A 27,601-nucleotide genomic window follows, 5' to 3' on the forward strand; every position below is an offset into this window, starting at 1 on the left:
CACTTTCAACTGGTACTTCAAAAAACACACACAAGATGCATAAAAAAAGTAATTGTCTGCTGAGCCGGGCCCCCATTAGTTCTTGAATAGCAAATATATAATGTAAAAAATGTATTCCAGTATTCTATAATTAAAAGTTGTTTTTTTTTTGTAATTGATATAAAAAGTGATGTTATTCAACCTGTTCTAAAACTCTCAGCTGCAACTATTCTAACTGTGATGCAACAGAAATTAAGTACAACAAATGCCACACCCAAATGCCAGTGTTGCTATTTTTCAGGATGCCATAAGAAAACATACCAACTCTCAAAAAGTGTAATGTTTTATCAATGACCTCATTAAATATCGAGACATTTTTTGCCATTTCAAAGTGTTAACCAGTGACCAAAACAAACGTCCTCAATGGGTCAAACAGACACGACCAAATTAGACTGAATAGTCGACCATCCCTGAAAAATGGTTTGGTGATATTAAAATAAATCACAGGATTACATGCTCCTCCTAGGTTGAGAAAATTATCCTTCTTCTTCTTAAGGCTCATAAAACCCTTTCAAACCCCTTTGGATTAATTTAGAAATGCATTGTTACCAAGATTAGAACAAGACCATTTTTTTATATTGACATTTTGGAAATACTTGTTTTTTTTGTTTATTGTATTTTATAGTACCTCATGTACCTTACCATTTTAATAACTAAGAAAGTAAAAAAAAAAACAAGATTTAGGAAGACAGGCTGTTAACAGCATAACGGCAAGTTGAGTCAGCATCTGTAATCTTCTATTATCAAGAAAAATAACCTTGGATTTTCAAAATAATATCCGTCTAATGTCTGTATGTGCAATAATGTCTAAATCCAGTCTTAATACACTGACAAAGTGTTGTGTTTTTTTTACAGCTACGGATCCAAAATAGTCGCAGTGTAATTAAGAAATAAACTCTGCTATATTTGGTCTTAGTTTGAGTTAATGAATATCTACTGTAAACTGGATGGCTGAACCCTGAGAACACATCATGGTACCCTCCAGAGTAAAGAGCGACAAAGGACTTATTTCAACTTAAACATGTAACATAATTCAATATGTGTAATGTAGTTTAACTTTCTAACTAACGTACGTCATGACTTGCGTCAGTAATCTACTTTTTCCTGAATTGAACCAAACTTTGACAATTTCACAATGTTAACCATGTGTATTGTTTCCATGACGACATGGGTCTGGTACACATTGTGGGTATTCTGTCATTTAGGTGTGAGGACATGTTGGGGCGCTGAAAACATTCAGACGTCATCACTTTGTTGTTCGGTCTGACAACCTGTTGTTTTTTTGGCTTTTTGTGTTTGGAGTTTAGATGCCAAAGGAATGTCAGAGGGACTCTGACATCTTGTTCGAATCAAGTTTGACGATTATGGACGCAATGTGCTTGGAAAACACAGCGTGCCACATCCAAACATCTGTCTTAGCCCTCAGCCAAAAACAAAAAACAACAACAAGTAAAACTGTCAAACCATATGGTGGAGCTCATATTTCCCTAGAAATGGCTATTGGGTAAGAAAAAAAAAAAGAGCAGTAATTAAACCAAATAGTCCTGCATATCTATCATTACAGCTGCACATCACTAATCTTCTGTGGTCTTAATCAAATTCCAAAATCTTTATTTACTGTGGGAGACTTGCTGCGGCATGAAATGTGCACAGTCTAGCCCAGAAATATTTAGGGACTCTCTTTTTGGCTCCCAAACACTTTTGATTTGTTATGGTTGTCTGAAAACCAGCAGTGGTCGGAAAGATGCAGCTTACACGTGCGCTGCTGGCACTGAACGCACACGCTTATCTGCTTACAGGGAGGAAGAACATTTCAATGAGCGTGGGCAATGATGATTCATTAGAATAGGAAGTTCAAGTCATCATGGAGTGAAGGGATAGTTCTGGTCACTTTCTTTCCTGACAGTGAGTCACTCAAACAAATGTCGAGTGAATATTTGACTAGTTTTCATAGTTTCATAGTTTTTATTCTCATGCTAACATTTAATTAACCACTTAGATGCAGGGTCAGTGGTGGGTTTAATTTTTATATATATCAAATTTCAGAAATTTCAGCTGTACCTACATTTGATCATCAAAGAAAAACTATGAAACAACAGTCAAAACACTAGCTGTCATGTCATTAAAGAAAAATGAGATTTATGTGACCTCTACTTCATTGCCAAAACAGAGAAGCATTTGATCAAGCAGAGCAAGAAAAAAAATAAGAAACAACATGTGTTTTCATGCACCGGCCTCACACTGACAGACTCTGCTTTATTTCAACTGTGCGAGTAAGATGAAGTGACTTGTCTTCAGGTTTTGCTCTAATTTTACCCTGAGGACGAGATGCAAGTTGGGCACGAGCACCAGTTTTTCATTTATCTGTAAGCGGATGCTCAAAAATACATGTAAAAATGAATGTGAACAGCTGAGTGGGACACAGAAAGAAATCTCAAATCAGGGAGGACAAGTAAGAAAGTGTAGCCTACTTTTAGTGCAAGTTTCAAGGTGACAGCATGTCCCAGTTTTAGTTTTGCCTGCCAAACTCGGTCAGACACTTTTAACAGAAAATGAAAAGCAAACACACTGTGCTCACAAATTGATAATGTTTTTATAAACAAGAGATTAAAAACTGTTTTGTTTTGGGTTTTTTTCCAAAAAAAAAAAGACTCCCAAAGACGCCTGGGAAAAATACGCCTGTAAATTGCACAATCCACATTCCCTCACTGCATCATCAATGTGGTGCAAAAGTTCGTACTTGGTTTCTTTGTTATTTTTGGCAAGTTGTGCCAGGTTATCGCATTTGTGCGCATATGCACATCGAACTAATTGGCCAATTAATCATGACGTTTCCACTGTACACGCGCGAACTGTATTCATTATCTCTATCTATCCCATACTGAAACTTAAGGCTAAACTTTATTGGAGCCTCTGTGTAGCTTTTAACCAGGTCACAGACTGAGCAGCGAGACTGTGAGAAACTTTTCTCCCCCGCTGGATCAAGTTTCTCTGCGGCTTCGTGACCAGCCTGTGATTTCCCTGTGATTTATGAAAACGCCGGACAAGCAGAGAGAAAAGTGAAAGCCTGGCTTGCCATTACAACCCAGCAACCTAACATACCTTTTTTTTCCGCCAGAACACAGGAGCCCAACCACAGCAGAGAGGTGAGACGGATCCACTTGGAAAGAAAACGGGTTGCCATCGTTGTTTTTGAAGCCCCTGGTGAGAAAATGTCATTCCATACCAACAACGCGCGATATTCCGCTTTGTCGACACTTTAGAAAACACGGGTTTTTTTTTTTATTTCTCGACAACTAAAACACTTTTTCCTTCTCCGGGAAACTCAAACTTTGACAGCTCCTCCTCCTCGCAGATATCTTCAGCAGTCCGAGCCCAGGCAGCGAGGACGGACCGGCTGCTCTGACGTCAGCAGGAAGGAGGACAGATGCGCCTCTCGGTGCTCAGGTAGGCAACACACACACACACACACACACACACACACACACACACACACACACACACACACACACACACACACACACACACACACACACACACACACACTGACATATATGACGAAATGCTTTCCCTAGCCCCAACCTAACCATCACAACTAACCCTGACTGTAATGCTTTAAAATGATTTTTTTTTTTGATCACTTATAAATAGCACTTATATTCGTTATGTTAATATTTTCATCCTATTTATAATATTGTTTTAATACTGTTCAATTCAATTATCTTTTCTATTTATCCAATATTTCATTGAATTTCATTTATTTTCGCTGATATTAAAATTTTGCTCGATTTCAAATTTCATGGTGGATAATGGGAGTCTTGGACAGCGAACAGCCTTTTCTCCTCCTGTTGCACCTGAGCGAGTGGACCAGAATCATTCATCACAACCAATCCAGTATGGTAGTCAGGTTTAAGTCCCCAGCAGGATATAAAAACACACGCACACACACACACACACACACACACACACACACACACACACACACACACACACACACACACACACACACACACACACACACACACACAACCTTGTGTTTACTTTTGTATAGGACATTATATTCCCTAAAACTAGCCTGCAGCGTGGAGAAATACACATGATTTGCATTAAAAGAGCTTCAACATGTAAAAAAACATGTTCTTATTTCAGTTGCTGTTGGACCACTTGCTCCCAGCGTCACAGTAATAAATGAGAAGCTAAATAAACATCCTTCAGTAAACAGAAAACAATAATAGTAGCAGGCAGGCGTGCTTTTATGGCCTATTTCCTCAATTTGGTGAAGCACGAGATGACCAACGAAGATAACCAGAACAGACTGATAACATTTACTTATAAGAGCTTACTTACTAAACATTATATTAAATGTTTTCTTAGATGAATGCATGATCATTTTTGATGGTGATCCCTAAAATGTTTTGATAATTTATGACAAAGAAATTTACTAAATTAGTTGGTATTTGACATTTTTGCACTTGGTTTATAAAATGATACCAGAAGGTGTGAAAAGTTCATCCTCTCTGACACCAGACTGATTTATTGGTCTGTGTCTATTTACTTACAGTAAGTTGGTGCTCAACTTTTGAGTGCACTCAAAACATGAACATTCACTTGAAAACATTACTTTTTCTGCAGTTATTAAGAGGGATGATACAATATAGTTGAACATTTACTGGTTTTCATTCTCATAAGGGCTCAGTCATTACCTGATGATTGAATCTATTTCTATGGGCCTTTGATGTGATTTTGTCTCTTTAGCATGTCTATAAAAAGATCAATGAAAATATGTTTAATTAATTTTAACAGGAGTATAACAGATCCTTTTCATACCTGATATTTTGATTTTTCATAGGAGGGAAAAAAAAAAATCAGTTTTATAAAAGACACTAATGCTGAGTGATATCAAAGACTGCAGCCAGACTGTAGAGTGTTCAGGGTAATTTTTACAAACAAATGTCTACGTTCCGAAGGATTTTTTTCACTTTATAGTTGACCTGCATGAACGCTGATGTCCCTGGAGATATATTAGGCGAACAGCAAGGTAAAAGTAGGTCAGGATGCTGATGACAGGATGTCAAATAGCTTCTAGAGGCTTCATTGAATTCAGCCCATAAAAACAACGCATACAGTAAGGTCTGACATCCTGTTGCAATTTAATCATTAATTCATTTCTGTGTGTATGAAAGACACTCATCAGCATCAGTGTGAAGCAGGGGTTGGATGGACAACATGTCAGAGTCCCTGTCTTATGGGAGCCGAGTGTAGTTCAAGCTGCTCAAATGTGTTTGTTGTTGTACACGTGTCAGACTCTGTGGGGACAGGAGTGATAGAAATCATTTCTCATACCGGTGTTTATTTCATTACCGCAGCCTAATGGCTCAGCAAATTGTCTTGTGTTGTGCTGTTGGAGGGGGTTATTGTGTTGGCTGAAATCATGACTGTTCTCCTGGATGAGAAATTACGTAAAGCGAGGCTAACGTTTCACGTGAGAAAGCACAGTGTGCTGTTTTCTGGATGTGATGCAACTGTCAGTTTGACTGTTTGTTGCTAAACAAGACTAAAAAAAAAGTCCACAGCCTTTGTCAGTTCGTTAACGGAGGAAAGAAAGGTTGACTGAAGGAAACCGTATTAAGACGAGATTTAAAATGATCCAAGTTGCATAAAGAAGATCAGGAAAGGTCAAATATCGCCGTCATACTTTTAATGAAAATGTAATTTCAGCTTTACTTCAGGGTCGTATATTTGAATAAGACTCAGAGTTTTGTGTAAAATGTTTTGAAACCAAGGTTTGCCTCATACTAAGCCATAGTAGACACTCATTAAAGGGGGGAGGGAGAGATTAAGGAAATGGAGGAAGAAATCACCTTGGTTTCTTACTCAAAGGCCAATTTCTACACCACTGGCCAACTTCTCAATTATGAAATGTTTCACAGTAAGAAAGAAGGAAGTTACAGTGATTATGGTGTCTAATTTTGCCATCCTATGCTTATTCAGAAGCTCAATGCGCTTTACAGGGCTGAAATAAGCGGAAACATTAAACTAAAGCAGAATAATGTCCAGAAAATTGGGGAGTGAGAGATCCCACCTTTCAATATTCTTTCATTTTCCATTGCTTATGTTTGAAAAGCTACTCTGTACTGGTATTTAGTGCCTGACGGAACATTATTGATCAGCAGTACGAGTTAATTAATGCACTTTATTTGCAGGTTGAGCTCTTTTAAGCACAAACAGTATAAAGCACATTTGTTGAACTGATGTTTATGCAGAGAGTCTTATTAAGTGGTCCAGTGAGGCAGAAGAGTAATGTGACCGCGTTGTCGGGGGAGATGATTTGTTATCCTGAAGGTCCGATGTCTGATCTGCATGACGGGGCCCAGATGGACCAACAACATCTCCGTGCTTTTGAAAACATGCACGGGAAAGTAACAACTCCCCCACCACAACCCCAAACACCAGCAGCACCGCTTACTTCCACATTATATATGATAGAAAAACAAGTTATTTGAATCAGGTTGAGGTGAATTCTAAAGGAATATTTTCACCATGTTTTTAGATTTCCGTCACTTAAGGGTGACTTAATCAGTTAAATCGGAGTGTTTAGTGTTTTAGATGTGAGAGATCTTGTTTCAAATACATTTTAGCTACAATAATAACTAGAGCTGAGTCAAAAAGGAAGCATTTAATATGAAAGCTCATGATTAGCTTTTATTTAGCAAGCAGAATTATACATTATATAATTCTCCTGGAGGATAATGAGCAAAAATATTTAACAAATGATGGCCCAAGATCAAACATATTTGAAACATCGTCATAAGGCAGATTTATCTGTTTAGAAATTGATTTTACTATTTCATATTTTGCTGTCCTTTTTGTGAATCTCTGCACTATTTTGGTCGCTTGTGATGTCTGCCATATCTCTGACATGTGAGATAAGACTTGGATTAGATGTGATTGAATCCGTAAAAGCTTTAATAATAGCATCCTAAATCCTGTTTTCAGTGGTATGGTTAAAAAACCTCGGGCATTCAGAACAAACTGTCAAGTACCAATTAATTAGGTTTAATTAGAGAAGCCTCTGCGATTACCTTGTATCTCACCATCTGCCTCCCTCAAGGCAATTCTCCATCAGCTAAACTTAGTAAATAAAATAGTATAGGCAAATATTTGAATGGAGGAACGATTTGTTTTGTGATGACACACACACACACACACACACACACACACTGAACGATAAAACATGTGACTGCGTCGCTGTGATTTACCTTTCCTGACAAGGCCCCTGTTCTTTGGCTCTGAGCCATGTTAACTTGCCAGAGCATGTGGTCTCCATGGCATCCTAACAGGTTACACAGTAAACACCTCAAAGTAAATGAATGAACCTGTTTTAATTCAATAGGAATCCCTTTCTCAACTTCTCAACCAGTCACATCCTGTTTCAAAACATGGTACACCTTCTTCACAGTTACGAGTGATGGGAATAATCTCCTGAAGGATCTGTGTGTTCAGGCCCCAACTGTGATTCGGTTATGGGGCTGTAAAGCTGTAATGTGTGTGTCACACCAAGCACACAGTGACAGTATTTTTTGAGAAATCGTTATTATTTTTAGACATTTTACAGAAATTGGTAGCGAAATAAGGTAAAAGTAACAATAAATAGTAATAATTAAAGTACCGTGGATAACAAAAACATAAACAAGTCAAATTTACGACACAGACATAGAGTGTAAAATAGATAAAGGAGTGAACATAAGGATACAGAATGGCTAAATGAAAAATGGAGAGAGAAAGAAAAAAGAAAAGAAAGAAAAAACATGATTGTTATACTAACACCCTTCAGTGACAATATTGGTAACTTTTAACAGTATTATTGACTTTTTAAAATCAGTGAAGTCTTTAAAAAACAAAAATCAAGTAAATAATTAATCAAATAGCAAGAAAAACATGGTGGACTAATAATATAAATGTACTTTGTAATAGTTATTATCCCTGTATATTATTTTCGGAAAAAAATCTTAGACAAACTCTTCCTTTCATTTAACCTCATTAAGGTGTAATCTTTGATGTGGCCCCTTGTCATTGATCAGCTTTCATTACACTGTGCACTGAAGTGTTTTGATAGCTCTGGCACAGTTGGTTCGAGGGTCTCCATTCCTGAAGCTGTCTTCCATCAAATCCATTCAAACCAGTGATTAGAGATTGCACCAAACTGCAGGAATCTCTGAGTGTGAATAAAAAGAGATTAAAATATTTGACCGTTAGTAAACTAGCTGCAGCAATGCCTATTTTGCAGTGGACTGTGAAGCCACAAATATGTCAGCTTGGCAGATGAGTTTCATTCCAAGTGTCATGAACATGAACATCAGATGTGGACTGTGTCTCTAGAGGAGACGGTTCATAGAGTTTCCTTTTAAAATGATTGGTCCATTGACAGAAGAGTTGCAGGATAAACCTGACACACCTTTATGTTCGCTCGGCATCTCAGTTTCCATTGATGCCTCCACATCATGAACTGTTGAATAGTTCTGACAATGGAAAGATGGGTGCCCAATGCAATCTTTTAATTCCTATTTTTTTTTTTATTACATTAGTGCCCCAAATAAATCACCAATAAAAATTGCAGAAGCATTTTCTCCTGATTGTCCATAAACATTAAACAGTCTTTACTAAGATTATGATTTTCTCATGAGCTTTTTCTTCTTCACTCTTGTCCATACGCCCTTTCTGCCTGTCATATCAAATCAATGTCAGATCAATTTCTCGGCTCATTAGTTGACGTTTGGGGTGGATTCAGGTTCCAGTTTGTCGTTGTGTCTTCAGTGTCCTGGCAGACGAGCAGTTAGCTGGTGTATACGTTCCTCAGAGAAACACTGCCATCTGGTGGCTCGTGTTGCTGGAGGCAGGTTGTTGTTTGGTAGTGGACCATCAATACTGTAAAGTGCTGGAGGAGATATAAATGTGTTGGGAATCTGTTAGGTCTTCTGTTCTGGGTCGTCAGGCCAGAGATCAATGTAGTTAACTGTACGACAAATATTTCATGATGAGTTATCAGAATCAGGCCAGTGTGTGTCCTGATGGAGCCTAACTGAGCTTGATTATTATGAAGAAGATTATATATTAACAGTAATTATTGTCATATTTCAAGCTATATTATATATATGTATATAAGTATGTATATTTTATATATATATGTATATTTATTATATATATATATATATATATATAATTTATATATATATTACTACTATAGCTCAGTTTAGTCAGTGTACAAAGGTAGATAATCTTTTGGTTTTACCAAAGCATCCACAGAGAAATGCAGGCATCAGTTCCTAATCTGGACCTGGGCCTTTGTTTAGCCTCAGGAATTTAAGATCAAACTATGTGACTGCACATGTGAGCCTGAAATTGCACGCAGCCGTGGCCTTTGCAGTGTAAAAGTCAGATGCACGGGCAGCTCTGATGTGTGGTATTTCATCTCTTATGCACTCTGTAGGGCAGCTCTCATGATGCTGCCAAGCAGCGCTGCGCTGTGAGAAATCAAAGCGCAGGCGTCAAGTCGGGAGGGAGCCTATCTTGCGCAGACTGGGTACTGTACATGGCCATTGATGCTGCTGGATAGATGTAGCCCCTGATGTAAATAAGAATGGCGAGGGCAGCGGGTCTAACGTGCCGAGTTACCTCTGCTTGACATCGGAACATTTTTATGCCACCATCGGGATTTTATAAAACACGGAGTCCTTTTTCTCGTTTGCATCTGAATCTGTCTTGACAGTTCGCCCGATGGTTTTCATTTGACACAAGAGCCAAAGCAGACGGGCGGCTTCTCCTAATAAACACTCGGGAAAAACAGGTCATTATGACCTTAGTATCCTCCAGTAAAAGAAAACCATCGGATTGCTTTTACGCGGCAGCATTCTGTTTGCATTTTTTGCTTTGGATTTCGTCTGCCGTGTCCGGAGAGGAGGATCATCAGTTCAGCGTTGAGGTAAGATAAATGGCCTCCCCTCCCCGATTATTATAAATGACCGTGCTCTCTCCTCCACATCATCTGCCTCTGCGTGGAAAACATATATGTCCGCTCCCCCCCAAGCTATCGGCCGCCACAATCACCATAACGCATAACATGGAGACATTGTGAGCCTATCAGGACAGCTCACGCGCTGAACGGAGAAAACATCGCGCATTCCTCATTTGTAGGGTGCAATGAAACAGAAGGATGCTCATTTGAGGTTATTACATTGCGGTCCATGAACTGAACTGATCCAGCCCACTGATTCCAAATATGATCGCACTCAGAGCGGTTCTGTTTTTTTTTTGTTTTTTTTATCACAGATGCCCTCCAGCATTGTATTTTGCTTGATATACTTTTTTTTTTTTTTTCCCGACAGGTCATCATGAAGTCAGATATGCTTTGGCAGCATTATAGTGTTGGAGGAGATTAAACATTCACAGACACAAGTTGCATAATAGGATTTGCTTTTTTTGTACCTGATTAATTTATGTCATTTCCACCCTCACCACATGCTCCACTCCTACCACTCTGAAGAAATTAAATGCTTAGGCTCACAGTAACAAACACACACCATTATTCAATTTTATGGCTCACTGAAATTTGCCGATATCTCAGTGAAATCTGTGCCTTTGAAACAAAACTACTTGCACAGGAAACACACCCACAGGAGAGAGAGAGGGGGGGGGGGATAAACAAGGCGTTTAGCTAAGCAGAAAGAGGGATAGAGGCAGAAGGGGGAGGGATGGACATAGGAGACAGCTAGTCAGATTAGCTAGCTGGAACATATCTCATGGCCGTGTGGTGATAGGGAGGCAGCTGGTTGGCATGTGGACAGCTGTGGATAGCTCGGGCACCTCGTGGCCCTCGGTTTCAGGATTGGGTTTGGCAGTGACCCCTGGATGATGCTCAGAGGCCTCACCTCCCGTCTCTGTATCACTCCGGCTTTGTAGGGCAAGAGGAGGCAGGGCCGCACTCCTGCACATGTACGCTGACCGGAAGCCGCAAGACACAAACACTGACTAAGGTCACCAGAAGGGATTCAGATGCTGTTTGCGTTTGCACGGCTGTCCACAGAGCCTCTGCACAAACAGATTTAAACCTAAACCACTGCTGCATACACTATTTAAGCAAACAAAAGACCATTGTGTTTTGTGTGTTGTTGTAAATTTTACCAACATCAATAAAAAGCTTCTTAACATTTCAGGCACACTGTGATGTGGAATACAACCACAGCAGCTCGTTCTTTGTTGTCTTGATAGTGAAGGAGTTTTGTACTACCAGTGGTTGGTCACAGCATCTTTTGAGATGCAGAATAAATGATGCACCTTCATATTTTATGTTGATTTTTTTTTTTTTTTTACTATGCGATTGGCAGCAGACTGGAGATTAAAAGAAGCAGGTTTGCAGCTGGAATCTTGCCATTTCTCTGCCCACTTTTTCCCAACAAGTTCATTGCACCACTTGCAGGGAAACACAAAGAAACAGTACTTTTAGCCTTATTAAAAGCTCTGGTTGTGGTGCCTCTGTGCAATATAAACCAACTGCTGTGGTGGACGTGAGTCTGTGGTCCGTGTATGTACGCGAAAACCTCCCAGAATTGTTTGAAATATGAATGTTATTGAAATAGGTACACGTGGGAGCAGATCTAATCAAACACAGTGAAGGAGAATCAAGTTCATTGTGGCAGTTAATGGGAATGCATGAAGAGAAGTGACTCTTTAAAAATCTTTCACTTTTGATGTATTGCACACATTACAACAGCTTCTTAAATACATGTAAATTGAAAAAAATTATGAACTCATTTATTATCTGAACAAACTTGCAAAATGTGCAACATCCTGGTCAACAGACCTTCTCTTAAATCTTAGTTTTCTAATAAAGAGTCTGCAGCAAGTCTTAAAATAACCATGATATGAAGCCCCAAATCTTTCTGCTTCTTCCCCCTTTGCAGGGATGGCTACAGAGGTATGGCTACCTTCCCCGCACAGAACCGGGAATGTCTGTCCTGCGCTCGGCCCAAACCATGCACTCAGCCATCGCTGCCATGCAGCGTGTCTATGGTCTCAATGTCACAGGGACACTGGATGAGAAAACCAAGGAGTGAGTACACACACACGTGCTCATACAAACACAAGCCGAGGGGCACGTGAACTTTCATTAGGCCAATGATGTCATGTTAATGCACATGCTCCACTCATTTCATTTAAAATGCAGAAGGCAGGGCTATCAATATTTCAATGAATCAGTGAGGGACAGACAGAGATGTTTGTTTCACCGCCAATCACCTCACCTGAAACAACCTCAGGTGACGTGTTTAATGCTTTCCCCTCTTCTCATTTTGCATGATGGTGCAGTGATATCACCCTGAGGTGAGAATTAATGTTTTGCCTACAGTATGTATCGTGTTTGTTTTTGTAGTAGTGATGACATCTGATGTGGTATGAATGAGAAGGACTGTAGTTTGGAGAAGTTTAGCAGCACTTTGCATCCCTCATTTTTTGCTACCGTGATTCTTTGGCACCTGTCAGGAAGAGAACTGCTGCGTTCACTTCACTGCTTTATGTTGTCTTGTGATGCAAACAATGAATCCAACTTGTAGTTCGCAAACTAAAGTCACCTTCTCTTCTCTTCTCTTCTCTTCTCTTCTCTTCTCTTCTCTTCTCTTCTCTTCTCTTCTCTTCTCTTCTCTTCTCTTCTCTTCTCTTCTCTTCTCTTCTCTTCTCTTCTCTTCTCTTCTCTTCTCTTCTCTTCTCTTCTCTTCTCTTCTCCTCTCTTCTCTTCTTCGTCTCCTTCTCCCTCATCACTTTTTAAGTTGGATGCAAAAACCACGCTGCGGTGTTCCGGACAAATTCAAAAGTGCTTCAAGGTCACGGAGGCGGAGATACGCACTGACAGGACAGAAGTGGCAGCGTACGCACATAACCTACAGGTGAGAGACAGTGAAGGCAGTTGTCATAGAGACCATTCAGTTTAGCAGTTCTCATTGTGGGGCTCACATTAAAATATGCTGGTGTTAATTTTCTCCGCTCTCTTCTGTCTCTCATCTCTTCCTCTTTCACCACCTGGGATCACATGCTGCATGTTGTCATAGAGACTGAACAAATATGTCACATATGTGGGGGCTCGCACACAAAAATATAGTGACAATTGCACATTCAAAAACACATAGATTAACACATAGTGTGAGTATGTTTGCTCTCTAATGTATAAATAGCTTGCTGGCAAAATGAAAAATGGGATCAGGCTGTCTTCCATTTATTCTTCCCTTTTCATAAAACAAAACAATTTTTCGCAGAGTAGCAGGAAGATTGAGGGCTTTTCTCTCCCTCATCCAAAATTGTTTGAAAATCCAGAGTGTAAATTATCCATAATCTCAGCAGAAATATTCAAACTCTCATTTTATCTGGCCTGATTAAGCCCACGCTTTTAATAGGTTCTGAGGAGAACCGATAAACGCGTCTCTGGCACAACTGCAAATTGACAGGTTACTGCAGTAATAGACGATAACACTGTCAATTTATTCAAATCCTTCCTTCCTCCCTGAATTTGAATTGATGAGCCACCTCTCCTAATGGAATGTCAATCAGTGCTGAGCCAGTGCTGCTGCTGACTGCACTTTATTCGTGGAAACGAGTGGAGAGAGAGGGAGAAGATTTCCCATTCCTCTCTGCCTGCTAGACACTGATAACGACTGCTGTGTTAAAAGTTCAGTGAAAGCTGCTGGGCTTGAAATAGTTGTGTCAAGTGCAACTTTTTTTTTTTCGTGTCTTCTCATTCTGAAAAGGGAAACTGTTCACTTAAAATTAATGGGATAACAAGGAAAGGGGTGGACGCGGAGAGCTTTTTTTTAATTTCCACTTATCCTGAATATTTTTGTTCCCCTAAGTTTCAAATTATTTTACTTTTGCAAACTCTTTTATGTAAACTACAACTTACATTTTTAGCCAGACGGACTCCATCTCGCAGCGACCTTTTCAATAGGTGTTCTTGTTTTTTTTCTACAGCATAAAAAATGTCACGCCAAAGGTGGGCGCCCGGGAGACTCATGATGCCATCCGGCGGGCGTTTGACGTGTGGCAGGGCGTGACTCCCCTACGCTTTGAGGCTGTTCCATACAGCGCCCTGGAGACTGGCAGGCGTGACGTGGACATCACCATCATCTTCGCTTCAGGTTTTCACGGTGACAGCTCGCCCTTCGATGGGGAGGGAGGATTTCTCGCCCACGCCTATTTTCCAGGCCCGGGCATTGGAGGGGACACACACTTTGACTCAGATGAGCCTTGGACCTTGGGGAACCCCAACCATGATGGTGAGTGGAAGAGAAAGTAGGCGTAAAATGTAATGAGTAAGACAAGGTGGCAAAGACCCACCAATAATGGAGCGAACAAAGGAGAAGCTACAGCAGGGAGGAGGAGGGGAACCTATTAAAAGATAAATAAAAACAAAGTAGAGAAATTGAGCTTATTAAATGCTAAATTTTGACAGGAAGGTAAACAAGTAATGAGTGTGGGAGAAGTGAGAAAAGCATGCAGGAAAAAAAGAGCACTCAACAGGAGAGACAGATAAGGGACTGATGAAAAGCAGATCATGGAAATACAGATGGTTGGGCAGGAGGGCAATATGACAGAGATGGTATCGCAGGGCAGCGTATGAGGGATGCTTAACCAAAAACAAAGAATGCAGAGATGTCTTTGATCCGGCTGTGCTCTGTAAAGACGAATCACCCCATCTGTCAGGATTTTGGTGTTTTTTTTCATGTGTAATAAGCTCTTCAGACGACAGGATAGAAAGCCCTGCTATTTTAAGACATTGGTTGCTGGCACATGATTATGGTTATTCAGTTCTATTGAATTTGATTTAGCTCTGTGGTAAGCTTCCAAAGAGGTCTATGTAAAAGTAATAGATATGCTACATATTCATGCCATTACAGATTTTATGTTAGGTCACGTCACGTCTATAAACTGTGCATAAAAAAATGTACGAAGCCTTCTTAAAATCCCTCGTAGGTTTTCTGAAGAGCAGTTTTGAGGCTCAGTTCTGAGTGGATCTGGCCGTCGCCATCTTGGCAGCCTCACTCCCAGCTCATCCAAAAATTACCCAGAGAGGTGGTGTGTGAATTGAGCTGAGGCAGGCCGCATGGCGCCTGGTTACTGAAACTTGCATACAGCTTCCCATCAGCACCCACCTGTCACTCAGAGCTACCACATCCTTAATTATGCATAACTTTAAGACTTAATACAATTTAAATGGGTGAGTTATATAAGAATTCAACCCGATACAGTTGGCATGAATGGGAAAATTAGCTATAGAGACTAAAACCGTTACATGTACGAGGCTGTTTATTATTACGTGTTTGTTATTGCTGTAAAATTGGCCATTTTTACATGTGGGTCTATGGGGATTGACTCGCATTTGGAGCCAGTCTCTAGTGGCCAGTCGAGAAACTGCAGTTCATGACATCAAGACATTGGCTATATTTTTCTGCCCGGGGGGTTGTCCGAGGTCGACATCATTGGTTTGTGAAATGCCATTCTGAAGCCTCGAGTTTGGTATTTTGTCCATGGACTATTTTTGAGCCAGAAGTGACCATATTTGGATAAGCTGGGTAGTTGCGAGCGGTGAATCTGACTCGATCTCATTGGAACCCAAAGGAAACTATGCCCTGCCCACATTTAGCAGAAACCTGACTGCACCACAGGCCTGTCAATCAAACAGACACGCCCCCAAACATACCGCTTTTTGAGGCCTAATATCTAATTAATGATGGGATTATTTTCAGATGGACCACCAGAAAACGAATTAGAAGGATTGATTTACGCAAATGACACCATATTGACCAGTGGTAAAAATGTATTGACGTCGTATTTCATGAGAGAAGTTGAATGAGAGTCAATGGAGACAGAGGCTTTTCTAAGCCAACTCGTAGCGTCCCTCGGTGGTATTGCAGTTTAAGGCACTTCTGCATTGGTCTAATTTTTCAGACCCGGAAGCCACATTAATTTATATATATAGTCTATCGTGACAATAGACTATATATATAAATGGACGTCACATCATGTCAGGAGCCATCACACCAGAAATCCTGGCAGAGCAACAAGATACCGTTCTTAGCCGTGCAACCAAACACACTTTAATTACTCTACCTACAGCGCGCCTGACTTGTCAGAGCACCACTGCTTCATTAATATCTTTGTACCATACGCTTACACTCTATCCTCCCATTAGTGGGGGAGGAGAGTTGCAGCCCACATTGTGTTTGTTCTCGGAAACTGCTCGCCACCCATCAGCTCCTCTCCTCTCTCCCTTTTGTTCTCATACTCTAATGGTAATTGTCTCAGACTCCCAAGTCAAAATCAAGTTCACCCTTGTGCAGTGTCCCATGGGTATCCATTTGGAGTGCTGAGGCTGATTTTGAAAAGCTCCTGTCTCAGTTTATGTGTCTGGAAAGCTGTGCAACCTTTAATGGGCTCTCACAGCAGTGCAATTGTAAATGTTGCATGTTGACATGTGCGCTAATGGTAGCTCCGGTCTGGCTCCTAGGAGTCCTTTTGGGACGTTTTTGGTTAGGTGGAAGAGGCTGGTTGTGTGAGATAAATGGGGGAAGGGGAGGTGTAACCTTTTAGCTGCTGGCTGAGGGTCAGTAGCTGTTGTGTGCAGCGCTGTTGGCAATAGTGGATATCATGTTGTAAAGGGCAACAATCTCCTGGGGGACAGCTTCGGTCACAAGCTGTACGTAAATGGTGTATTTCTACTTAAATCAGGTTGACACTATGAGCTGAATGCTGACCATATACACCGACTCTGACATTTTTTTTTCCCATTTGTGTGTGTGTTAGAATGTAGTATAAAATAGAGGCCAACATGTTTTCAAGTGCATTATATGAACGTGCGCTTGTATTTTCATTGTTTTCGGATGTCCTGGGCAGCAACGTGACTGTTCCTCCGCTCTATGTGATCTCTGGCTCACATCTGCCTTATGATGCAAAATAACTAAAACTATCCCAGAGAGTGCAAAGTAAGGTCTTAAAATTGTTATATGTAACTAGCCTGGTGTACCCAGACCCAAATGCTCTGAATGAGTATATGGATCTGTACGCTCCGGAGGGCATCATTTGCAGTCGTTGCATACTACTGGGCGCAGTCCTCGTGTTAATTTTTAAAATGACTGGAGCAGCTTTAACCAATCAGCATGTGCGTATACTCTACCACTGCTGCAACTACATTTCAACATCATTAAACGAACTGACCCAACGACACTAGTCGCTTTTTGGTCCACCCTTCAGAGTGGCTGGACGAGCATTAATGCGAACAGGTTTTCCAGATTATAACAACAGTGAAGAAAACTGAAGCCAAAACCCAAAACTGGTCATTTTACAATGACAAAACAAAGAGGAGAACAAAATTCTCACTTCAGACCCTGTAATTAGGACATATTGGGCATTTTCTGCTTGATAAATGGGTAACTGATTATCAAAATGTATGCTGATTTGTTTTCTGGTGATTGATTAATCAAGTAATTACTATAATACCTGAGATGAGGTTAAATTGAATTTGCCTACCATTTGGACTGTGTCTATCACACATTTCAGGGATCAACTCAGCTTCAGTGGCTTCAGTGTAGTATATGGTACAAAAGCTACTTGTGTAAAAAAGCAATACTGTATAGAGTTGGCTATTCAGTAGCTCTGCAGATGCCTGCTAATGGTAAAACTGTATAATTTTGTAAATGTAGTTTTCATTGTTTGCACGTGCTTTTCACTTTCGGCCTCTTGTATTAATAAGTATGTCTGTGCAGCTGTTTATGTTTTATCACAATGCATACAGTTACATCCATCCTTCTCCACCCACTGTATGTACTGGATGCTCCACATGTGATGGAGCATGTTCGTTATCTCAGTGCAGTTTTCCTCTCGCCCTCTCCAGGGAACGACCTGTTCCTGGTTGCGGTTCACGAGCTGGGCCATGCCCTTGGTCTGGAGCACTCTAACGACCCCACCGCTATCATGGCTCCTTTCTACCAGTACATGGATACAGAGAACTTCAAACTACCTCATGATGACCTGCAGGGCATCCAGAAAATCTATGGTAACTTTCCACCATGGAATCTCTTATTAGATGGTGAGATTTTTAGAAAGTCTAAACAGCACTTCATACAGAAAGAAGGCTTATGTGTTATATAATCTCAACAAGCTACATACAAAATATTATAAAAAACTGAATCTGTGAAGTAACTTAGTCACATTTGCAAATGCTACTGCATCCGTCATACTGGGTTGAATGCCAGTAAGCAGCATTTGTCAGCTGTTAAAGAGGGCAGCCAAGCAATATTTTCAAAGCAACATGAGTCAACTAACAAAACGCCAAGGAGGCTAAATAATCTGTGCCCAAACAACAAGTGCATTGGTCAAAATATATCTTAATGGGAACAATCTTGAAAATAGCTTCATCTTAAACATACAGAAGAAAAGTATTTACGAAGTAATGAAGGGAGATGAAATAGTTTGTGTTTTTGTGTTTTTAGGTCCACCAGATAGAGCTCCACAACCGACCAGGCCCCCACCAACAGTCCCTCCCCCTCGCTTCCACCCTCCCTCAGACCCACGCAAGCACGACCGGCATGCCAGACCCCATCGCCCTCCGCAGGGGGCCAAGCCCTCCAACCCCAACTCCAAACCTAACATCTGTGACGGAGGCTTCAACACCCTGGCCATCCTCCGACAGGAGCTTTTTGTGTTCAAGGTAAAGCACATCATCAGAGTAAACATGGCTGCTGGTTTCAAAGCAGTTCTGAATGATGATGATGATGGTGATTCACTGTCAATATCTATAGGACCAGTGGTTCTGGAGGGTGCGGGACAACTCAGTCGTCCCTGGCTACCCCATGCAGATCAACTACTTCTGGAAAGGCCTGCCTCCTAAAATCGATGCTGTGTACGAAAACAGCGAAGGAAAGTTTGTCTTTTTCAAAGGTAAATAAAGAAATAGATGAATTATTTCCATAATTGTATTTTTCTTTTCTTTTTTTTTTATTACAGACACCCAGTGGTGCTTTTAACCACTAGTGGTGCTGTGGAGTGATGTTGTTATGTTTTTTTGTTGGTCATGGATACACGAGAGCCAGTGGGTGAAATGATGCACATTTCTTCGAGCTAGTTTCACACTGTTTGCCAAAATGATTGCTCGTTGGCATCAGTGCAGCCAAAACTGTAATAATGTGTCTTAAAGAAATGCAGGTTTGCAAATATGAGAGTAAACAATTTGATAAATGTAATATTGCATTCCATCACTACAAGTGCACGTGAGAACTCACACTAAGCTCTCTAACATACACTAATCTTCTATCATAGTGGAATAGATTGGGTGACTGGGAGGTTCTTTTGCATCCTGCATGGTGGGAGAACGGGTGCAGATCCGGAAGAGCCATCCGCCCATCAGGCAGATTAACATGACATCTGTCACCCAGTGGGATCAGAGTGCCTCATGCTTGATTTATTCACTCAGAGGGACTTAACTGTGTGTGTGTATGTACGTGGGTGTGTGTACATGAGTGTGTAGCTACTTACTGCGAGCACGCCACCACCACAATTCTCCTCGGGCTGCCCGAGGCACTTATGATCAAACTGAATTAAATGCAACAATAGCTTCAATAAAACTCAAAACAACAAGTCTCAGTGGAGTTGCCTTCAGAGCATCATCTTGCTGTTTATTGTATCCCAGATAAGACTGCATAGCTGTTCTGCTGTGGAGATAGTCTTTAAAGGTGATTCGTTTGACCTTTGAAATCATGTGAACAGAAATAAATAGACTTGCGGGTAAAAATCCACAGATACAGTTTGAATGAGCTGAGAGCCCACAGTGTTTTGTCTGGTGTGATTTTTGAGGTCATATTTATGATAATGTCTTTGTCCCAGTGCAGTCTAACTTTGTCTGTGTGTGTATTTTAGGAAATCGTTTCTGGGTCTTCAAGGACACAACTCTCCAGCCATCGTACCCTCAGGACATCTCGTTGTTCGGGAGCGGTATGCCCACACAGAGTATCGAGACAGCTGTCTGGTGGGAGGATGTTGCCAAAACCTACTTCTTCAAAGGAGACAGGTCTGTGTGGATTATTACTGCACTTCTGCTGCAAAGTTTAGCATTCGGACAGAACTCTGGAGTAAAGTAGTACAAGGACAAATGATGGCTGAAATCTCTATTAAGGTTTTAGCTATATCATGTATATTTAAAGACTTGTCTTCCAATAAAATGACTGTGCTATATTGTATTTATTACACATATAATTTATGTTTTATGTTGTTGAGTGGATCCTACAGAGAAGAGAAAAACAATATAAAGTATTTGTTATTGCCTTCCCTTTGGTTCTTTTTTTATTGTTGCAATGTTAGTCTATTTTGGGAAAAAAAAATTTTTTAGACTGTTTCCATCAAGATATTGCACATTTTTGCAGGTTTTTGATCATGCATCTTTCATATTGGTATTATTATAGATCATTGAAGCTCTGTAAGTGATCAGATGTTTAGTGGCTTTTCAGGCCATTATGATCCAATGTTAGAGCACAGGAAACTGTGATGTGGATGTAAACAACACTGGATCTTATATGTATGAAATGGATATTACTTAGAGTCAGAGAATCACATTGTGCACAGAGTGGTAGAGAAAAGGAATCCTAAAGACCTGAGAAAAGAAATGTGTTTTCTTCCAAGGTTAGTGCAAAGACAGAGCTATCATGCAGGCATGAAGGTGTCCTGATACAGACAAGTAGCTGTGATAATTAGGTGTTTTCCTCGCAACATCTATAGCGATGCATCAGCAGTATTTCCTAATGGTTACTTCAGTAGTTTAGGCCCTTTTCTGTTAAGTTTATACAGCATACTATCCTGTTTAAATGTATGGATTTATCCAGATTGTGCAGGGAGTTTTTCCAAAACAACCAGATGAGAGAATCTGTTGTGAATCTATGTGCATCGAAAGGGTCATACATTTTGAGAGCATGCCAGTGTGACTCACATGTTCAGCTGTCATGATAAATCATATCCAAAGAGGTCATGGGACCTTTGTGGTGGGAGCTGACAAAATGCTTTGTCATGATACTGTCATCCTGGACCACATGATGTCCCATCCTGACAAAACAGGACATTCTGTTTCTGTTATCTCGCTCTAATTCAAAGATGTATGTCTGTGAGTGGCAGAAGATGAGGAGGACATCAATCACAGCGTCTTCTGAAACAAATCTGAGGCAGATAAACACAGTATGGATGATCGATTGGCCGCTTTTCTGGTCATGTGAAATAAGTCAGTCGCTGATCATTAAATGGTCAGACTGAAAATGACATTTGACATCAAGTTATAGACAGCAGACTGTCACTATGAAAATGATAAACAGAGATCCAGTGTAAGATTTTGTCTGTCATGATATCAAGTTTTTATATTGTTTTTGAAAGCTAAATCACAATGACAAAACAATACATCTTCTATACTTAAAAGACTTTTCTAGCAGAGTATAATGAACAAAAAAAAGTGTTTTACTCAGTCCTCTATGTCTGTGTAGGCAGTGTTTCAAAACATCAGCTGCCATCATTTCACATAACTGACTCAAACATCAGCTGTCATTACTGAGGCATTGGGCAGCAACATTTGATGAATCACTGTCACCCAGCCTGAATCTAAGGCCCTGATTAAGAGTTTTCTTTTGTAAAAAAAAAAATACAACTTAGCAGCACTAGTTTATGTACTGAAGGAGTATTCTTTATTTAACCAATATGCTGCAGCACGGGCTCTTTGTCAGGTTGTTATAAGTAAAACATAGTGGGTGTTTTAAGTGTTGCCAAGTTGAGTTTTCACATTTTTGCCCCTTTGCATTTTGACCTCTTTTAATTTAATAGTTGGTTGGTGATGAAAAGTAAACACATTAAAGGAATCTCCAAACCAAACACGAGTTTTTCAGATGTCCCCGGGATGTTAAAATGACAAATGTATTTTGTGCTTTGAATCTACTTGATTTTACGAAATTCTTCTCAAACTGCAGCTTTCTCTGCGTATGTGTATTTGCATTTTTTTGTACATGCCTGCAAGAATGTGTGATTTCCCCCCCTCTTCTGATCAACCCAGATCTGCATAATCTTTTTTTTTTTTTTTTTTACAAGATCAGGTGTCAGATGACCTCTGTATAGACTGTTTTGGTATTTCTGCCTGTGCTGTTGTAGATACTGGAGGTACAATGAGGACATGAGGACTATGGACCCGGGTTATCCGAAACCCATCACCATCTGGAAGGGCATCCCTGACTCGCCACAGGGGGCTTTTGTGGATAAAGCCAACGGTATGCCCACTTTACTGACCGTAATACCTGATTGTAGATAAGTAATTTCACATACTAGCATCTCTTTACTATTGAAATAGAGGTGTAGTGTCATAAAAGAGAGGAAAACTAGAAGTTGACAAGAGTAAAATCTATGTTTCAAGGCTTTGTAGCAAGGTGCAGTTTATTTGACTACTCTTTACCATAATAATAGTACATATAATACATGAAAAATACAAGAGAGTAAGTAAATGTGTTTTGTGTTTGTTGTCTTAGGAGTTGAATAAGACTCATACCTTTTTGCTGCAGCATCCTCAGATTGATTCCAGCTGGGGTCTTCTGTTGCATGTCTCCCTCTCTCCTCTTGTGTCCCATCTGTCTTTATACTGTTACACAAACACAAAATGGCAAAAATAAATCTTAAAATAATCAAATGATTGTGTCCCTAAACCCCCCCCCCCTCCCCCTCCTCCTCCTCCTCCCCTTCCTCCTCCCTCTCCTCCCCCATTCTCTATCCAGGCTTTACCTACTTTTACAAGGGAAAGGAGTACTGGAAGTTCAACAACCAGCTGCTTCGCGTGGAGCCCGGCTATCCGAGGTCCATTCTGAGGGACTTCATGGGCTGTGACGGCCTCCCTGCAGACCCCGACTGGGACTGGAGCCCTCCGGTGGCAGAGGAACGCCACTATGACAACGGCGACGTGGACGTCGTCATCAAACTGGACAGCGCGGGGGGTACGGAGAAAGCGGTGGCCATAGCGATCCCGTGTGTTCTGGCGCTGTGCATGATGGTCCTCCTCTACACGGTGTTCCAGTTCAGGAGGAAGAGCACGCAGCGCCACATACTGTACTGCAAGCGCTCCATGCAGGAGTGGGTCTGAGGGACTGCACTGTATAGAGAGGGGTGTGAAGCTCTGATAAAGGTCTAGTTATTGCTTGAAGCCCTCGGTACAGTAATTGGAAGCACTGTAAAGGGTATAGTACTTGAGGTTTGCCATGTTGGCAGATTTGAAAAACTGCTCGAACTCATAATGTGCAAGCTGCAAGGGAAGTGAAACGTTCAGCAGAACTCGAGTGAAGACAGTGACGGAGCCACATCTCCTATGTCCAACTAATATGTATGTATCTGCTTTGACTTTTTTCTGTATCTTGGAATGAACTCAATTAAGTGAGACAGAGTTAAGCTACTGTAAGTGGGACCTTTGTCTATCCCCATCTCTGCACGCCGCTTGAAAAGCCCCTAGCAGTAACTTCAGTGGACAAATTAGACATAGGCTTCTACTTTACTTTTATTTCTTAATTAAATTGCCCTGAGCTGTGCTTTTTTTTAATTTTTATTTTTTTTATTTAGGGTCCCTGTAAAAGATTACTCATTGTGTGGAGGACTGACACACAAACCAAATATGACCTTTTTCTTCCAAAGAGGATTACCGCTCGATGTTGTTTTTGATGGGATATTTCTCCTCCATGGATCAAACATTTGTGGATCATATTCTTGATTTTCTTTTCGCCATTTCTATTCATATCCACCCGTCTGCTCTGTAATCTGTTGGGATGGGACGCAGCCGTTAGTCAGAGCTAGGAACTGAAGACTGTTGTGGCAGTCGATCTCCAAAACAGGGGCCAAAAACCTCTCTGCAATATTTATGAGACTGCCTTAATCACAGATCGCTTCAAGTCCCTTCTCTTTCTCTCTCTATTTCTCTGGTCTGGATGCTGGATACTGAGTGACACAGTAGGAATATAAACAGAAGGCTACCCATAATGCAACTTCCAACCAGTAATTAAGGACAGTTTGATCCACAACAGGTTCATCGTTCTTGAAAATGTGCTAACCTGTGCTAAATACCTGATGGCAAGTCGGCTATCAGCTTTCATTCGGTGCCTCACCGGAGGGTAGGAGAGAGAAAGGGAAGGTTAGTTAGGTGTGTGTGTGTGTGTGTGTGTGTGTGTGTGTGTGTGTGTGTGTGTGTGTGACAGAGAGTAATTACCTACATTATATATGTACTGTACTGTACTGTAGTGTCAGTTATTGAACAGTTAACATCCTGCTTCCCTTGTTTCCCCGCCAGGTTTGGATACCAATACTCCAAACAGTGTTCGTCGTCCGTACATTTTAAACAGGCTTTACTGATCCATATTTTTTTCTTTCAACTTTTGTACAAGGTTTGTAAGTTTACATAATATTTCACATGGAACAGGAAACGAAGAAGGAGGTGAGAAAAGAGGGGAAACAAATCTAAGACATATTTCTGAACAAAATAAAATCATCTCTCTACATTTATATTTACCACAAGCTCATCAACCTTGCATCAGTGGCCAGCGCTGTTGCCCAGATGGCTCCATCTTCTCACTAAGTTTTTAATGAATAGCAACTCTGTAAAGAAGAAAACATTTCTAACCATTAACAGGAACTAATCAACAGAAATAAAGAAACTTACTGTTGTCTGAATTTTGGATATTAGAAACAAAAGCTGAACATAGTTTCGCCTGCGTGTTCAATAACAGAATCAGGCTGTTTTATGCACTCTAACTATAATTAACCTTTAATTACAAACTCTGTACTAATGTTACATTAACACATTACTAATAAATGTTTATAGAACTAATCAATCATTATTGGAATTAACAGGAAAAACAAAACCAGCTAAATTAAGTCTGATTATAAAATAATTAACATCTATTTTGTGATATATGATGTTTCATTTACAATATAATACATAAATCTTATAATGTTTCAGAGTATAATCAGTAAAATATGGAAAATAAAACCCATAAAAAGACAAAAGACTCTCTCTCGTGAGATGGAGCTAAACTGAGCAGGAGCCTTTTCTATCACCACAAGTTTTTTTTTTTAATGCAATACACCGCCTGGATCCTAATGAAATATGTATTTGCCTTTGGTCTGCCATACACGTGACAATGTGGTGTAGCATTTCTCAGAGTTTGCCAGATGATCTATCTGTGAGCATTCATCATGTGATTGTTTTTCTATATTCGTGCTCCTTGTTTTTGTTACTCTTTTACTTGAAATGGTCATCAACATCAGCTGTACAGGATATCTGACATAATCTTCCATCGATATCGAGGCAAAGCTGTTTTCTAACATATCAGAGGAGGAATTAATTTGAGATTTAAAATGTTCTTCTCTTTGAATGAACTCCAGCGAGGGTAAATTGATTGATCTATGATTGATGGGTTGGACCTTTATTCATCATCATTTGTAACAGATAAAAACTTACATAAGGGCAATGCATGCCGGTGTTAAAACTAAGATGTTATTCTTTCATAGCTGTTGACCATGGATCACTCTTGTACCAGTCTTTCCCTTTATGGTTAAATGAAGTGACTGATCAGCATCGCAGGTTTATGCCGGGTCCATTGACAGACTCCAAACTGTCATGCTTTATGATCCATTAAAAATTACTAGCTTCCAGTCTGTCCTTGCTGTTCCAATCTTCACTCGATTGTCAAAACTATGAGAGAAAATGTAATGAAAGGAACATCTTTGCTGTCCTAAAGCAGTGCTGAATTGCCGTGCATATCGGTCCATGCTGATCCATGATCACTGTAATTTAAGGTGGAAGCAAAAAGCCTATGGCTCAGTGTCGTGTGTGGTGTCCTATCAGTTTGTGTGTTTGTGGTGAGGGTCCGATGGCTCCAGCGAGTATGAATTAAACATGGCCAGTGAGGCAAGTCGGTACTGTATTTATTGCCGTATTTATTCCTGTGTGCTCAGCACCTCAAATCTTGCATTGCATTGTACTGAGGGCAAGAAGCTGTCAATAAAGTGGGTTTGAAATGCAATTTTTTTTTTCTAGTCTCACAGCTACCAAGTAATTGTCCTCCCTCTGATCCTGCATCAGCAAAGAACAATCCATTTTTGTGCAAATATTTTTTTTTTTTTTTATCTCTGAGAGGTAAATCGAACATTTAAAGGTTACACACACTTTCAACAGTCCGTTTCACACTTAAACCACTTCAAATATCATATTTTCGATCTTTGAAAAACAGGAGGTCTTAGTGCTTTGACACGTCCCTGGTTGTCTCTTTTTTTTTGTGCGCCTTGACACAGGCTGCTCAGCATTTGGGCAAATTTGGAGTGTCATTAAAGGAAGTAGATGGGGCTGATTAGACAGTAGTCAATGCACCAGAGAGGGAAGGGTACAGAGGAGACGAGGAGCATTTTGCAATCACTGCGGTCTAGATGTTTTACACAGATTCATGCAGCATATACTCAGAGGCACAGTGTGTGCGAAGTAAACATATTGCATAATGTGTATATATATAAGTCAGACTGTATACTGTCTGCTTTGGACCTTTTTGTTAATCCATCCATTCCATGGATAAGGAAAAATGCTGTGTGTTGTAAATAAAACAAGTGCATTATGAGTGTGTCCTTGTATCCTGCTCCAACACAAACATTCCAGTCACGCAGGTGAAAAGTTTTATAGTTCATTGTCACGTCACAAGATATATTTCACACTACTGGCACTAAACAAAGTAAATAACAAATAATGAAGAATATAGTATGTTAAAGTTTAGTGTTCAAAGCCACAAAAGGAATCACTGCACACAGCAAGCAGCACAACCTATAAAGTTTTTTGAAAGCCTTAATTTTAGGAAGACAGAAAATATCACATTTATTTATGCAGTAAAAAGAGGTGACTTACCCAAACCCTAAAAGAAATGTGCTGCCGGAGGGTTGAACTCAATTCATTTTGACAGTTTTAGCGGATGTGTGCTTCATTTCCATGGACTGTATGTAGGGAACTCCTTCATCCAAAGGAAAAAAGAACAATAAACAACAAAAACACCACATGGCACACGCAACATTATTTTTGTGAGGATTTTCTTAACAACAAAAACAACCCAAAAAGTTTCATAAGCTACAAACATTTTCAAGATTGTGTCTTTACCACTTCCAGGAATTCACAAAAAATACAAAAGAATCTTAAAGATGTGAAAAGTTAAATTTGTATGTTTAAATTTGGTATAAACCTGCCATTGGCAGACTACTGAAGTCAACTTTCTCCTCCCCTTCCGTTCGCTGTGTGCTACCATTTTAAAAACCCTTCTTGCAACAAGAAACGACAAACAAAAACGTACAGACTTAAAAAGGCAAGTTTTGACAAAGATTTGGATCATGAAATAAGGAAGGCCCACTTTGTTCTTTTCTGTCTTTGGCCATTTCAACGCCAGGGCTCGCCCCACATTCAAATGTTCCACCAAAACGAGTTCCCGATCGAAGAGCAGCT

The 27,601-nt window shown here is 40.2% G+C and overlaps 2 protein-coding genes across 6 annotated transcripts in view; one reads left to right on the plus strand and one right to left on the minus strand.

Annotated features, from left to right (window-relative positions):
* The window catches only part of egfra (epidermal growth factor receptor a (erythroblastic leukemia viral (v-erb-b) oncogene homolog, avian)), a 41,307-nt gene extending 37,902 nt beyond the window's left edge, over positions 1 to 3,405 (minus strand). For both annotated transcript variants that reach the window (XM_069157647.1, XM_069157646.1), the window contains exon 1: positions 3,142 to 3,405. In XM_069157647.1, the coding sequence (XP_069013748.1) occupies positions 3,142 to 3,223 (82 nt within the window). In that variant the 5' untranslated portion in view covers positions 3,224 to 3,405. The remainder of the gene's footprint in view (positions 1 to 3,141) is intronic.
* A 6,168-nt stretch (positions 3,406 to 9,573) lies between these two features.
* Positions 9,574 to 26,735, plus strand: mmp16b (matrix metallopeptidase 16b (membrane-inserted)). Of its 4 annotated transcripts, none has more exons than XM_069157648.1 (11): positions 9,574 to 10,018; positions 11,997 to 12,145; positions 12,400 to 12,414; positions 12,858 to 12,974; positions 14,050 to 14,354; positions 17,969 to 18,163; positions 18,567 to 18,784; positions 18,876 to 19,014; positions 19,990 to 20,140; positions 22,249 to 22,364; positions 22,863 to 26,735. In XM_069157648.1, the coding sequence occupies exons 1-11, from the start codon at positions 9,890 to 9,892 to the stop codon at positions 23,222 to 23,224; spliced, it is 1,896 nt and encodes a 631-aa protein (XP_069013749.1). In that variant the 5' UTR covers positions 9,574 to 9,889; the 3' UTR covers positions 23,225 to 26,735. The 4 variants fall into 4 exon arrangements, with proteins under 4 accessions (XP_069013749.1, XP_069013751.1, XP_069013750.1 ...); XM_069157650.1 differs by having other exon boundaries at positions 17,969 to 18,130; XM_069157649.1 differs by lacking the exon at positions 12,400 to 12,414.
* The last annotated feature ends 866 nt before the right edge of the window (positions 26,736 to 27,601 follow it).

Source organism: Embiotoca jacksoni, unplaced genomic scaffold, assembly GCF_022577435.1.
Source record: "Embiotoca jacksoni isolate LCO1_2020_lvr unplaced genomic scaffold, fEmbJac1.0.p SCAF_22, whole genome shotgun sequence".
Lineage (NCBI taxonomy): Eukaryota > Metazoa > Chordata > Actinopteri > Embiotocidae > Embiotoca > Embiotoca jacksoni.

Excerpts from the sequence above, each read along its gene's own strand:
- mmp16b (XM_069157648.1), top strand. The coding sequence starts at position 9,890 with ATGACCTTAGTATCCTCCAGTAAAAGAAAACCATCGGATTGCTTTTAC. Across the intron at positions 18,164-18,566 it reads ATGGAATCTCTTATTAGATG|GTCCACCAGATAGAGCTCCA; the intron begins GTGAGATTTTTA and ends TTGTGTTTTTAG. Across the intron at positions 20,141-22,248 it reads TACTTCTTCAAAGGAGACAG|ATACTGGAGGTACAATGAGG; the intron begins GTCTGTGTGGAT and ends GTGCTGTTGTAG.